General features: G+C 53.3%; 3 protein-coding genes across 3 annotated transcripts; 1 reads left to right on the top strand and 2 right to left on the bottom strand.

Moving 5' to 3' along the window:
• Positions 1–474: 474 nt before the first annotated feature.
• Positions 475–2419, bottom strand: WHR41_06928 (uncharacterized protein; the record flags this gene model as incomplete). Its single annotated transcript, XM_069375533.1, has 8 exons — positions 475–720; positions 777–856; positions 916–1000; positions 1058–1353; positions 1406–1705; positions 1754–2026; positions 2085–2165; positions 2221–2419. 8 exons carry the CDS (start codon positions 2417–2419, stop codon positions 475–477), a joined length of 1560 nt encoding a protein of 519 aa, XP_069227740.1.
• Positions 2420–3712: 1293 nt separating this feature from the next.
• WHR41_06927 (uncharacterized protein) lies at positions 3713–4594 on the bottom strand (the record flags this gene model as incomplete). The annotated part of the gene is made up of 1 exon (XM_069375532.1): positions 3713–4594. One exon carries the CDS (start codon positions 4592–4594, stop codon positions 3713–3715), a length of 882 nt encoding a protein of 293 aa, XP_069227741.1.
• Positions 4595–4901: 307 nt separating this feature from the next.
• WHR41_06926 (uncharacterized protein) lies at positions 4902–11003 on the top strand (the record flags this gene model as incomplete). Its single annotated transcript, XM_069375531.1, has 1 exon — positions 4902–11003. One exon carries the CDS (start codon positions 4902–4904, stop codon positions 11001–11003), a length of 6102 nt encoding a protein of 2033 aa, XP_069227742.1.
• Between the last annotated feature and the right edge of the window lie 1356 nt (positions 11004–12359).

Below are 12359 nucleotides of genomic sequence, written 5' to 3'. Positions count from 1 at the left end.
CAATCGATGCAACAAACTGGAAAACAGATTTGGTGTGGTGAGTAAGAATGCGTTTGGTGCTTCGAGCCTCGAACTTTATACCTCTCTAGCCAGGCTCACAACAACAGAGGACGATACTTTTTAGGCAACATGCGGCTGTCAACAAGGTTTTGCCCGTAATGGTGATCTGAGCTTGTCATGGATAGCCCGTCCTGGTCGCTGGTAAAAGCATTCGGATGAATGCCTTAGACTTGCCGGGTTCCGGTATCCCCGCATGTCCCCAGCGAACTTCTCGCTCCCCAGATGGGGGCTATGGGGCCTTGATGATATCATAGCATCCAGGCCATGTGCCGTATAGCCAGCGACGGCGCAAGAAAGATTGTCCTTTCATTTCTCCGACTCCTGAAAAGCGACCGATAATATCGCATGAAGCTACGCGGTGGAACAAAACCAACTCCTCGACCATTCGCGCCAATTGTTGCTTCTTGTGGTTGGCTACACGTCCATGGACTTTTCTCTCACGTTTTCGACTCCCATCGCCTCTTCGGGAATCTTCTCAACGCCCTCCATGTTCGGGTGAGAAGTGTGCCAGCCTGGTTGAACAGTCATACCGCCTTTCGCTTTGAACACGCCACCCGTGAGACCACCTTTCTCGAAGAGGTGGTCAACATCTTCTAATTGAAGACCGCTGGTCTCAGGAAAGAAGCAATAGACGATAGGCACCCAAAGCGCGTTGAACACCTGTGACATGATCAGCCCCAGCCTCTTGGACAGTCTCGATACTGGTCATCACTAACTGCGAATATAATGAACGTTCGATAATCGATGTTCTGGATTGCAATCGGAGTGATCTGGACTACAGCGAAGACGGACATCCCTGAAAGTACGCTGTGTCAGTCCTTTAGCTCTCAAACATATGTATGTGGGAAGACCAACAGTTGATGAACCCTCCGAATGCTTGACCTCTTGAACGAATCCTGGTCGTCGTGATCTCCGAAGGGTAGAACCAGGGCATTGGCAGCTTCATGCGGGTCAGTCATCGTCTTAAAGTGCACCTTCGTACTACGGCTTGACTCACCCAGCCAGCTCCCATAAAGATTTGGAAAATGAAAACCATAGCCGTCGCGCCGTAAGCAGCGCTGACGGTGCCTAAGCTGAGTAAAATGGCGGCCATCGCGAAGCAGAAACAAAGTCCAACGGCGGAGAACATAAGCAATGATCGACGGCCAAACCGATCAGCCGTGAAAAGAGGAATAATGCTACCGATGAGGTAAGTGAGAGATGTGCAGCCGCCAAGAATGAGCGACAGATTCCGTTCGAGATTCATTGCGTTCTGATACACCGTTGGAGCGTAGTAGTTGATCACATTGGAGCCTAGTACAGTGTCAGGCGTTAGGTGGCTGATCACGTTCTCTTCTAAGCTTACCCGTAAATTGTTGCATCAAGTTGACCATTCCGCACAGTATCATCCGGCGCAAGTTTTGAAGTTTTCCGCCCTGCAACAACTCTTTGTATTGGAAGGGCCCGCCAGCGGACTCCAATTCCAGTGCTGTCTCAATGGCACGGCGTTGGTACACGATTTCTTCGTCGTCTGTTGTGCTGTCTTTGGATCGTAAAGCGGCAAGAATGCGGGATCCATCCGTCGTGCGGCCATGTTCAATCAGCCAGCGTGGCGTCTCAGGTAGCGGGAGAACTTGGATCACGAGACAAATTGCAAAGAAAGCCTCTGTGAAATGTCAGTGTATGTCCTTGAGACCGTCGCTGTCAACCTTACGGAACGAGATAGGAAAGCGCCATTGAGCAGGGCCATCAACGAATGACATGCCGTAATCAAGCCAATAAGCTATGCATAATCCCAGGATGGTGAGTGTTCCCTGTGCGCAGAGTAGAGTTCCTCGGATCTCAGGCTTCGACATTTCGGACTGGTATACTGGAATCGTTGCTGAGTTGAAGCCGTTACCAATCCCAGTCACAACGCGCCCGACGAGTAGTTGAGCTAGGGTAGTTGCCGACCCGAGCAACACCGTGCCAACTATCATCGTTGTGCCTGAATATGAACATCAGTCATCCTAGCGCTTCGAGTGCATTGGCGAGAGACAACGAACCTCCGGCAATGATCATTCGCTTGCGACCGAAACGTTCGCCGTACACAAAGCAAAACAGGCAGCCGATAGCACAACCAATGTCTGCCTCGAATTAGCCCTCCAGACATATTGTATAACCACGATAGCCCTGTTTTACCGTAGATTGAGGTAATGATGCCCTGTGTATTCGCATCCGGGTTGTTGAAATCACGACCGAATTGGTTGTCCGCCCCAATCAAGCCGGACATGACGCCTTGGTCGAAGCCTAAGAGTAGGAAAGCCTGGCATGAGCATGCCGTGATGGCCCATCGCAAGGCTCTTCCCCTGAGGCTGCCAGTAGTGTCTAGGAAGCCCATCGTGTGGTAGATGAAAAGAATTGGAGAGCAAAACATCCAAAGCTGAGAAGAGGTTGAAATGCTCTGAAGACGGTCCATCATACCCAGTAAACCTACCTCGATCTTCCCTAATGTCCTGTTCGTGCCTCGATCTTCCGGGGCCGAATGAGGGTTCCACTTACGGAGGTTTTGGAGAAGGGATGGAGAGCGTTGAGGCACAGTGGCTATGCTCCTCCAGATATCCCCACGGCACTCCACACACACGGCCCTTGGTGTGACCAAGCATGCTCATGGCGTGGAGGAGCCGCAGCGACACTCGTGGTCGATCTGCACCTGGCGCGTCATAATTGACTTGGCCTCGGGCCAGTCTTCGTGCGATTCGGCGTCTGATAAACCGAGCGCTCAATACGGATATGTGTGCATCCGTAACCTCATGGCATAATAGCATAGAGAAGGTCTGAGTCTGCTCTCAATCGTTTATTCTTGCTGCCGACTTCCACGTCGTTGATGATTGCTGTCTCTTTGGTTGTATAGGTAAGTTTAAAGTGCCGTACAGCCACGCTTTTCTCCGTGCCTCGAGAAGTAATTTAAGCATGGGGTGGTGAGTAGCCTAGTACGTTCGTGCAATGAATGGATGATGATGGTAGCAACAGTCCCGAAAACACTCTGCATTTCTTCGTCTGCGGGTTTCCGAATTCGCGATGGCAGGCATGTCGGTAACCCTAAGCCTTGGGGGAAGCTTTACCCCAACCCTAACCCTACTGTTATGTTTTACCACCCCGACAAGATGAATCTGTTGGCCAATGTATGTTGGGGAAGAGATACGGCATCAGAATGGATGAAGTGCGTTTTAGAACACTTTCTAGAAGGTCGTTCCCACTATGATGATGCCTTATTGCGCGGTGTGGTTTTGAAGGATCACGAAATCTCGGTATTCGTAGATTGCCGCACATGTGTATGCCTGCGCAAACTGCTAACGTCAGTGTTGTCATCGCATGTGATCCTCCTTCTGGTTCTAGTATTGGGACACAGAGCACCTCGTACTTTCAGAAATGGGCCATCACAAAGAACTCTAATATTATTGTATAGCATATGAATTAATTACTTAGAAGGACGTGTCAGTCGGAGGGAGTTCCTCCACCCGGAATGTGATGTCAAAGGCTATTTGCCTTTATGAGTCTCGTAATAGTATGTTTATACATCTATGAGTACATGAATTTGTACAAATGGGAGTACAAGAGCAGCGTTCTCGCGTGGAATCAATCCGGGTGGGTTTCCGCCGCCCTTGCGATTGAGTCCAAGTCAATCTGTGTCTCATGAAGAGCTCAGCCGAGCTTGTAGATCCTGCCACGCATTTAGAGCCAGCCCACCTTGTGCGACATTCATGGAAATAGCCTGCACGGTGGCTTCCCTGTCCATCATGTCGTCGATAAAAGCAGACAGATCCTGTGCTGCATCCTCGCTAGCCACTGGCGTTTTCGTCTCTTCATTCGGATCCCAGATGATGCTAGACGTCTTGACCTGAATTCCCAAAGCCTCTGAGACAGCCTCTCCGACCGCTTTGGTATCTTCCGGTGCGGCGAAAACCACAACGCTGCCGTCTTCGAGCTCGTCCACATCTGTAGCGCCAGCGTCCAAAGCGGGCTCCATGACCTCATCCATCCCTACTCCTCCCTTCTGTTCGAAGACTATTCTTCCCTTCTTCTCGAACAGGTAACTTGAAGGCGTAGCAGCTCCTCCATTCTCCTTGATCACCAGCCTAACATCCGCAAGCGTCCGTAGCTTGTTGTCCGTCTCGCACTCCACAATGACGCCGACATTGTTCGGCAACATCCCTTCTACCGTCACACTCTCCAGCGTGGCGCCGTCCAAGCTCCTTCCCTGCCCACGCGCAATCGCCGCCTCGATAGAAGCCTTAGCGAAGCCTTCCTTCTTAGCCTTCGTGATGAGGTCCGCAAGTTTCGGGTTTCCGCCTGGTTCGGGTCCGAAGAGCTTTGATGCCGTGGCAATTTCCTGTGCGAAGATGGACCGCTGACGGTTCTTGAAGGCGTCCGCCTTGCCTTTATCGTGCTTAATCTTTGACCATCGGTTGTGGCCAGAAAGTCGTATGCTGCTCGTGGAGAGTTGTCTGCCCCAAACGGCAGACGGTGCGCGCGACGCGGTCGAGAGGAGACGGATGCCTCGGCTTGGTGCCATTGTTGGGGATGTGCTGTGATGTGGACGAGTGCTGTGTAACGGGGCCTCGTCGATTTTGGCCCATGAATTGATTGCCGAACTGGGGTTTGGGAGTTTGATTAATTCTAGACCCCTGAATTCGTCATATGCTGGGGTAGCTGGTCGACTGTCTGGCTGTTCTCGCGTGCGCGCTGCGACGAAGTTGACAACAAGCTCACTCCGGTATATCTTGATTTCTGACTTATTCCACTGGACGCCCTTTCGACTGAAGATTGATGCTTTCGCGCGGGACATGAAGTGCTAATACACCCACCACATTCCGCGAACAATGCCCGAACCACAAGAGGCAGCGACCCCGCCGCCGACCGCAAACACCACAGACCAAAGCCCCGCGCCAGCATCGAATGGTACATCGTCGCCTTTTCAGCTCGACGTCGCGAAACTGCATGCTCTACCCTCGGAGCAACAGGATCTATACCTCCTCACCTTCTCTGCTGACCTGGCCAAGCATGTCGAAGGCCTCACCGCTGAGTCCGCGACTGCGGAGCAGACCGCATTGAAGGCGGAGCTTTTCCAGATTATAAACCTCTCCTCTCCCGCGCCGACGAGAGTGATACGTGGGAATCTAGGCCGGTCTTTCAACGGTATCCTCACCAAGGGTAGCAGAAAGATCCTGTATGAGTCGATCAACGACTGCGTCGCTCTGCTGAATGCTGGTAAAGAGAAGGACCTTCGGACGAAACATGCCGCTGCGCATTGCTTAGGCGCGATATTCGAGGCTGCGGGAGACAGCGCGGTCAGCTTGTCTCCGCTTGCGTGTACCGCGTTGATCAAGCAGCTGAAGCCGGCTGGCAATGACACTGGATATCGCAGCGCCATTTTCCGCGCTTTGGGAAAGATTGTGAAAGGCATAGTCGCGGCGATTGAAGATGACATTGGCCGGACTATCTGGAAGCAGGCTCGCAATGCCGTCACCGGCGACAAGTCTATGCTCGTCCAGGCATCCGCGTGCTGGTGCTTAGAGCAACTGGTATTACATACCACCACTTACGACAACTCGAACGACTTTGAGAAGTTGCAGGCAGCGATATGGAGGGCAATGGAAAGCTCATCAATCTCCGTGCGACGGTCGGCGTCCTCTTGCCTTGCAGCGGTCTTGGTTAAGAGCTATTCCGCATCCCCCAACAAAGACGCTGTTCCTAGGATCAAGAAACCAAAGAAGACGAAGAAGACAAAACCTGAAGATGCCGAAGAAGAAGCCGAGCGGACTTCCTCCCCGGCACCAGAAAAGCCAGCGACAGCACTCTCCTACAGCGTGGTAGAGATCCTTCGACTGCTCTCGATGCATTATATGCGCCCAACAACCTCGAACAAAGCACGCACGGCGGTGATGAACACGTATGTCAAAGTGTTGAAATCGCTTGGAGAGAGCATTGTCGAAAAGAACTACGGAGAAATCGCGCGACATCTGTTCTACGACGTCTTGAATCACCAAGGCCTACAGTTCAACAAGTACCGTCTTTTGATTAGTAGAAAATTCGTCAGCATCATTCTCGAGCGGGTTGTGATGCGAATGCTCGGTGAGACAGCTCAGCTCAATGCCTGTCGTTTCCTTGTCAACGATATTATCAAGGACTACCCGCCCACCGTGAAGGAGAGGCAAGAACCTTCTAAGCACGTCCTGACTGCAGCCATCACCGCTTTGATTTCATTAATCCGCTGCCTAGATGCTGGTGTAGGCGTCATTGCGGAGTCTTGTCGTGAAGGCTTGCTCCAAGTCTTACCTCATCCTAGCTTTGCCGTACAGATTCACACAGCCAGAGCGCTCCGTGCTCTGGTGCTGGCACTACCGCAGCAACTTCTGCCGAGTGTGACGATATGCTTGAACAGCGTCAACCGCGAGCTGAATCTTCTCGGAAACCCACAAGCAAGTCCCAAGCGATGCATCGGCTATGCCCATGGTCTGGCTGCTATATTGAGTGCGTCCAACAAGCATCCGCTGTACGGCTCTGTCGATGTATACGCAAGGGTACTGTCTCAGGCTACAAACCTTCTCAAGTCTGCGGGTAGCTCGGATCTTCGCGTTTCCAGCTGCCAACTGGAGGTTGCCTGGGTCATGATCGGCGGCCTCATGTCGCTTGGACCCAATTTCGTTAAGATACATCTTTCGCAACTAATGCTGCTATGGAAGAATGCTCTCCCCAAGCCAGTTCCAAAAGAGAATATCTCACAGCGGAGTATGCTCGAACTGAGCTACCTGGCACATGTCAGGGAATGCGCCCTTGGTTCCATCAAAGCCTTCTTAAATTATAACCAAAGGCTGCTCACATCGGATGTTTCACGAAGACTCTCTGCCATGCTAGAGAATACGGTATCCTTCTTGCAAGGTCTTCCATGGAAGCGAACGAGCGATGACCCACAGAACCGTCTCTCTCCCACCTTGCAACTGCAAGATTACGAGGTGACGGCCCGCCAACGAGTTTTCGAGTGCTTCTCGCAACTCCTCACACTCAGTCCCGCAGGTGCCATCGAAGCGACGGCCCACTCGTCGCTTTTGCCCTTAGCCGTCTCATCATTCTCCAGCGCAGACTACTACTCTCCCAGTTCTTTCGGAGCTTCGATCGCAAGCTCTGCTGGCGCTTACGACAGTATCTGGGAGGCTGCCGACAATTACGGCTTTGGCGTCACTAGTCTCGTAAATGGGCTGAATGTTGAGGATGCTGTCACGCGCAAGCTTCTGAGGCACTGGAGCTCGAGATCGGACGACGAGGGTGTCATTGCTGATGTGGTAGCATCTCCGATAGTCAGTGCGGCTGAGTTCGATGCTACATGCTGCTATCTGGACGACGCTGCTTCAGATCGGCCGCCCGTCTCGCCGGCGACCGAAGCTGTTAATGCTGCGATTGCTGTCTTCGCGCTTTCCCTGCCTCTGCAGACGCCGAAGGTTCAGGAGAGCATGCTCGAGCAGATGTCTGGGTCACTTGGAGCTTCAGCTTTGCAGAAAGATCCTGCCAGAAAGATGGCGATTTCCACAAACGTTACGACCGCGCTATTTGCCATGCTTAGAGTAGCTACGGGCGAGAGTGGAAGCTTCAAAGGCAGCATAGCGAGCACTCAAGCCGAGAATGCTCTGCAGGCCCTGCTTCGAGCATCAATTCAGTCTCCCGACCAAAGCGTTCGCCTCATGACAGCAGAGGCTTTTGGACGTCTCTGTAACGCATCGGGCTCAACATTCACCACGAGCGAAGTTACAAATTTAACGGAGACTGTGGTGAACAACCGAGAGCCACATGTTCGTGCTGGATGCGCACTCGCTCTTGCGTCAATCCATTCTCATCTAGGCGGCATGGCGGCAGGGTTCCACATGCGAAACATCGTGGGGATACTCATGTCTCTTGCTGCAGACACGCACCCACTCGTCCACTTCTGGGCGCTGGAGAGCTTGGCTCAAGTAGCGGAGTCGGCAGGTCTGAACTTCTCCAGCTATGTTACGAGCGCAATCGGTATGCTGAGCCAGCTGTATGTCTCTGATAGCCATAACAGTGAGACTGCCGCACTGGCGTCGTCTAACACATCTATGGACTTGCCTGTGACGGCTGCCATCGCCCATGGCGTCGACTCGCTCATCAATGTACTCGGGCCGGATTTGCAAGATATGGCCAAGCAGAGGGATATGATCCTGACATTGGTCAGATTATACTCCCAAGAAACGGAGACTGACGTGCTGCTTGCCAGCATGCGATGCATGGAGCACCTGTCGTTGTATGCGCCGGGTCACTTGGAGTTCGTTGCATATGTGCAGCGTCTGCAAAGCGACATGGATTCGCCATCTCCCGAGATATCACAGGCAGCTGTCGGCGGTCTTTTCGGTCTCATGAGACGGGATGCACCAGAAATTGCCCGCGCCGCGAAGCCTGGGCTCGAAGAGCGGCTGTGGGATTACCTCAACGAGCAACCCGACACGCTGGCCATCCGAAACATTTTCCACAATTGGCTTCAGCAGACAGGGTCAAGCAATCCGGGCGAATGGATCTCCAGGTGCAACACCATCTTGACCAAGACAAAAGCGCGAGTCGAGCATCGCCAGACAGCGCGACCGAAAGACACCGCTGGACCCGACCTTCAGGATGAAGAGGTTGCTGGCTTTGCAGTTACGGAGGGCGCAGCCAAAGAAGACGATGCTGCAGCTGCCACATCGACGCAAGAGCTCATGCGTTGGCAGGTTCGTCTTTTCGCCATGGAGTGTTTGCACACTTTGATTGCGATGATCAGTAAAGAAGCAGCAATCAGCGATGACAGCCCTGGTGAGGCGGCCTTGCAGCAGAAGGTTGCTGATATCGTCCGCATTGCTTTCTCGGCTTCTACTGCATCTGTAGCTTCGCTTCGTGTGGTCGGTTTGCGGATCGTCGAACAGATCTTGAAGATGTTCGGTCGTACGCCGGACCCAGACTTCAGCGAAGCGATGCTACTCGAGCAGTACCAGGCGCAGATTAGTTCCGCTCTGACGCCTGCCTTCGCGTCGGACTCCTCGCCTGAGCTCGCTGCTGAAGCTGTCGACGTGTGCGGCACGTTCATTTCGACTGGCATTGTGACGGACGTTGAACGTATGGGCCGAATCCTCAAACTGCTAGTCTCCGCGCTTGAGAGCTTCTCGCAGGAGGCCGAGACAGCGTCCATTGGCGATCTCCAGGGTCTCAGCTCAAACGCCCAGGTCATGGTACGCATGGCTGTCTTTTCCGCATGGGCAGAGCTGCAAGTCGCAAGTGGCGAGCAGAAGTACCTTGATGATGTTGTGAAGCCGCATATTGCCAAACTTGTTCCTCTTTGGCTTAGCTCCCTCAAGGAATACGCGAGGTTGAGGTTCGAGCCCGATATCACGGCTACCACTGGAACAGCTTCTTTGACTGACGACCTTGACACTGTCTATGCGTCCCTCAACAGACAGACCTTGCTTCGCTTCTACCAAGAGTCTTGGCTCAGCCTGGTCGATGCGATTGCTAGTTTGATCGACGAAGATAGCGAACTTGTCTTCGACGCTTTGGATAACAAAAAGCTTGAGCCAGCGGCCGAAGAAGGAGACGAGGGCCAGCGCAAACCTTCGGACATCAACTACCGCGAAGAGCCCGTCGCTTTCTTCTTCGTTCTCTTTGGTCTCGTCTTCGAATCACTTGCAGTACGATCGAACGACGACGATATCGTTACCCGCCAACGGAACCTAGACATCTTGCAGGCTCTGAAGAAGATTCTGCGGCCATCAGTGTCGGGCAATGCTATCTATCAAGAAGTGGTGTTCGCTGAGAGCATGGACCTCTTCGACCGCATGGTGCTCACTGAAAGCCTCGGAGTTCAGGCTATCATAGTCGAGATTGCCCGCAATCTCTGCATTGCTCATCCATCTTCCCGACACGGTGTCGATGCATCCGACACCAACGAGCACTTGTCAGACGATATCGAACAGCTGTTTGAGCTCACCCGCATCATCGTGCTCGTCCTTGCAGGACTCATTCCCGGCCTTTCAGACACCCCGGTATCCGCTAAGCTCGAAACAAGCGAGGAGGCGCAGAGCCTGGTGCGGACCTCGTTGCAGGCTTTGGTTGACGTTAGTGACGTTTTCCCGAGCATCATCAAGACCGACCTGCACGCCACGATCCTCAACATATTTGTCACGATCCTCGGCACAGGAGTCTGCCAAGCTGTTGTTGTCCCCACGTCACTGCCGGTTCTGCGCCGCTTCGTCGCAAACATTGCGGGCGAAGCGCAGGCCGATACGAAGAAGCAGCTGCTCAATGCGCTCGCAAGGATGCTGGCCATTCTGCGGAATGCGCAGAGGAGAGAGACGGAAGCCAGTGTACCGTGTGAGAAGAACACGCTCCTCGCCTCCACCATCCTCATCTCAACGGCAGGCAAGATATTCGGAGATAGCGAGCCACTGGTCGTCAAGTTCTCAGCAGAGCTCAGCGAATGCCTCGAGAATCGCATGACCTCCCGCGTCGCTGCCGGCTGCATCAGGACTCTTCTACTAGCCGGCGTCTGCTCACGACAATTCTTCGCGCACGCCGTCAAGTTCCTTGCAGAGCCCAATATGGAGATCGAGGGCATGGACGAAAGCCGCACCCTCATGGCCCAGACTCTGACCGCCTTTGTCTCGCGAGTTCCAGCTGCGGGCAAAGCGGCCGTCACAGCGCTGGTCATGTCGACGCTACTCCAGCGCGCAGCCAAAGAGGGCGAGAGCACGCACCAAGAGACTGCGACTAGGTTGCTGGAGCTCGCTGCAGCGGACAATGCTGTGTTCAGAGGAGTTGTGGGCAGTTTGCAGGGCGAAGAGAAGGCACTGATGGAGAGGGTGCTCAAGGCTAGGGCGGGCTCGCAGGTCAAGCAGGATGTGGGCGTGTCCGGGGAGCCGAGTATTGCGCTTAAGATGAACTTCTGAGCGAGTCGCGAGATAGGGGATTTCGGCTCGATACTTTACGAATAGCACTGTAATTGTGGTCACTTGCTTCGGATCGTCGAGATTTTTACAAAGTCATCTAGGTTGCGAATACGAGACCCGGTCTCAGCAAAGTTACGAACATACGTGGTGTTTTTGGGGTTTTATTCACTGGTATTATATCAAACAAGCGCACCATTTCCAGCGGTATCTTCAGCCCACCGTTGCATTTTGACGATTCCTCTCCCCTCGACCACTAACCGTCAATACTTATTCCCCAAGGCCCGATCAAAATCCCACCGTTTCCAGGACCCCAAAACGGGCCTCTCCTGGGCCTATATCCATACGACGGCCGATATCCGTACGAAGGTCTTCTCACGTGCCCCGGACAATGGACGTGCACAATACTCTGGCAGCAGTGGTCGTGTGGATCATCTAAAATCTCTGGGTCGTAAGATGGGTAGTTGTAGACTGGCGGCGGGTAGACCACGTGCGGTAGGGGCGGATGGACGTAGGTCGGTGATAAGGAGTATGAAGGCGAAGGAGCCCAGGTGGCGGATGGTGACCACGAGTAGGAAGGCGAGGGCGCCCATGTGGGTGAGTATGATGGGCGAAAGCCGCCATAGCGTGGAGCGTGGATGAGGGAACGGTCGGGAGCATTGATCAGTGGAGCGTTCGTGTAGGGAACTACTGGTCCGAAACTGCCGCTAGAGTAGGGACTGTTGATCGGGCCATAGTTGGTATTGTTTTGGGTGTTGTATCTATTCAGCATCGCGAAGAGGTGAAGATATCGTTGTCAAGGCGTTCACTCGTCCAAGGGTTGGACGGCAGTACGACCTGTCAGTCGAACATCGTGTGTATGTGTGGTGTCCAGACGTCGGAGTAACGATGGGAAGTTTTGTCTTTCGGAGGCCTGCGTCTGGTTTCCCAGCATGGAGGTATTATACCGCTAAAGGCAAGAGGCAGGAAAGGGGGCAGCAGGCAAATATATTCCCTAAGGTCGTACATCGGCAGTCAGCCCGCCTGCTTGGGCACCGTCCAAGACGAGCAAGGCGACACCCTCAAGACCCGGTGACAATGACCCAACGTCATTTTCGAACTTCGACTCACGTCACGCGATGAGACCAATAGGCACAGCTAAAACCACCGGGTTCTGGAAAGATGCCTGTGTCACTTGAAGGTCAGAGTCGTGAATGTTTGCTCGAGTTCAGGGTGGAGGACAAACAGTCGTACAAGGCGAAAACTCAGACAAGCAGATGATGCAATCGGCTATACTACAGACCGCCTTCTTCCTTCGCGTGAGATGATGCGCCTGAACACCCAAACATATGCAAACCCGACCAAATTCAAACCCCGTCC

The sequence above is a fragment of the Cladosporium halotolerans genome (genome assembly GCF_011745625.1).
Source record: "Cladosporium halotolerans strain TM138-S3 chromosome Unknown Sca24, whole genome shotgun sequence".
Lineage (NCBI taxonomy): Eukaryota > Fungi > Ascomycota > Dothideomycetes > Cladosporiales > Cladosporiaceae > Cladosporium > Cladosporium halotolerans.
Note: the sequence above shows the minus strand (reverse complement) of the source record. Positions and strands in the feature narration are given on the sequence as shown.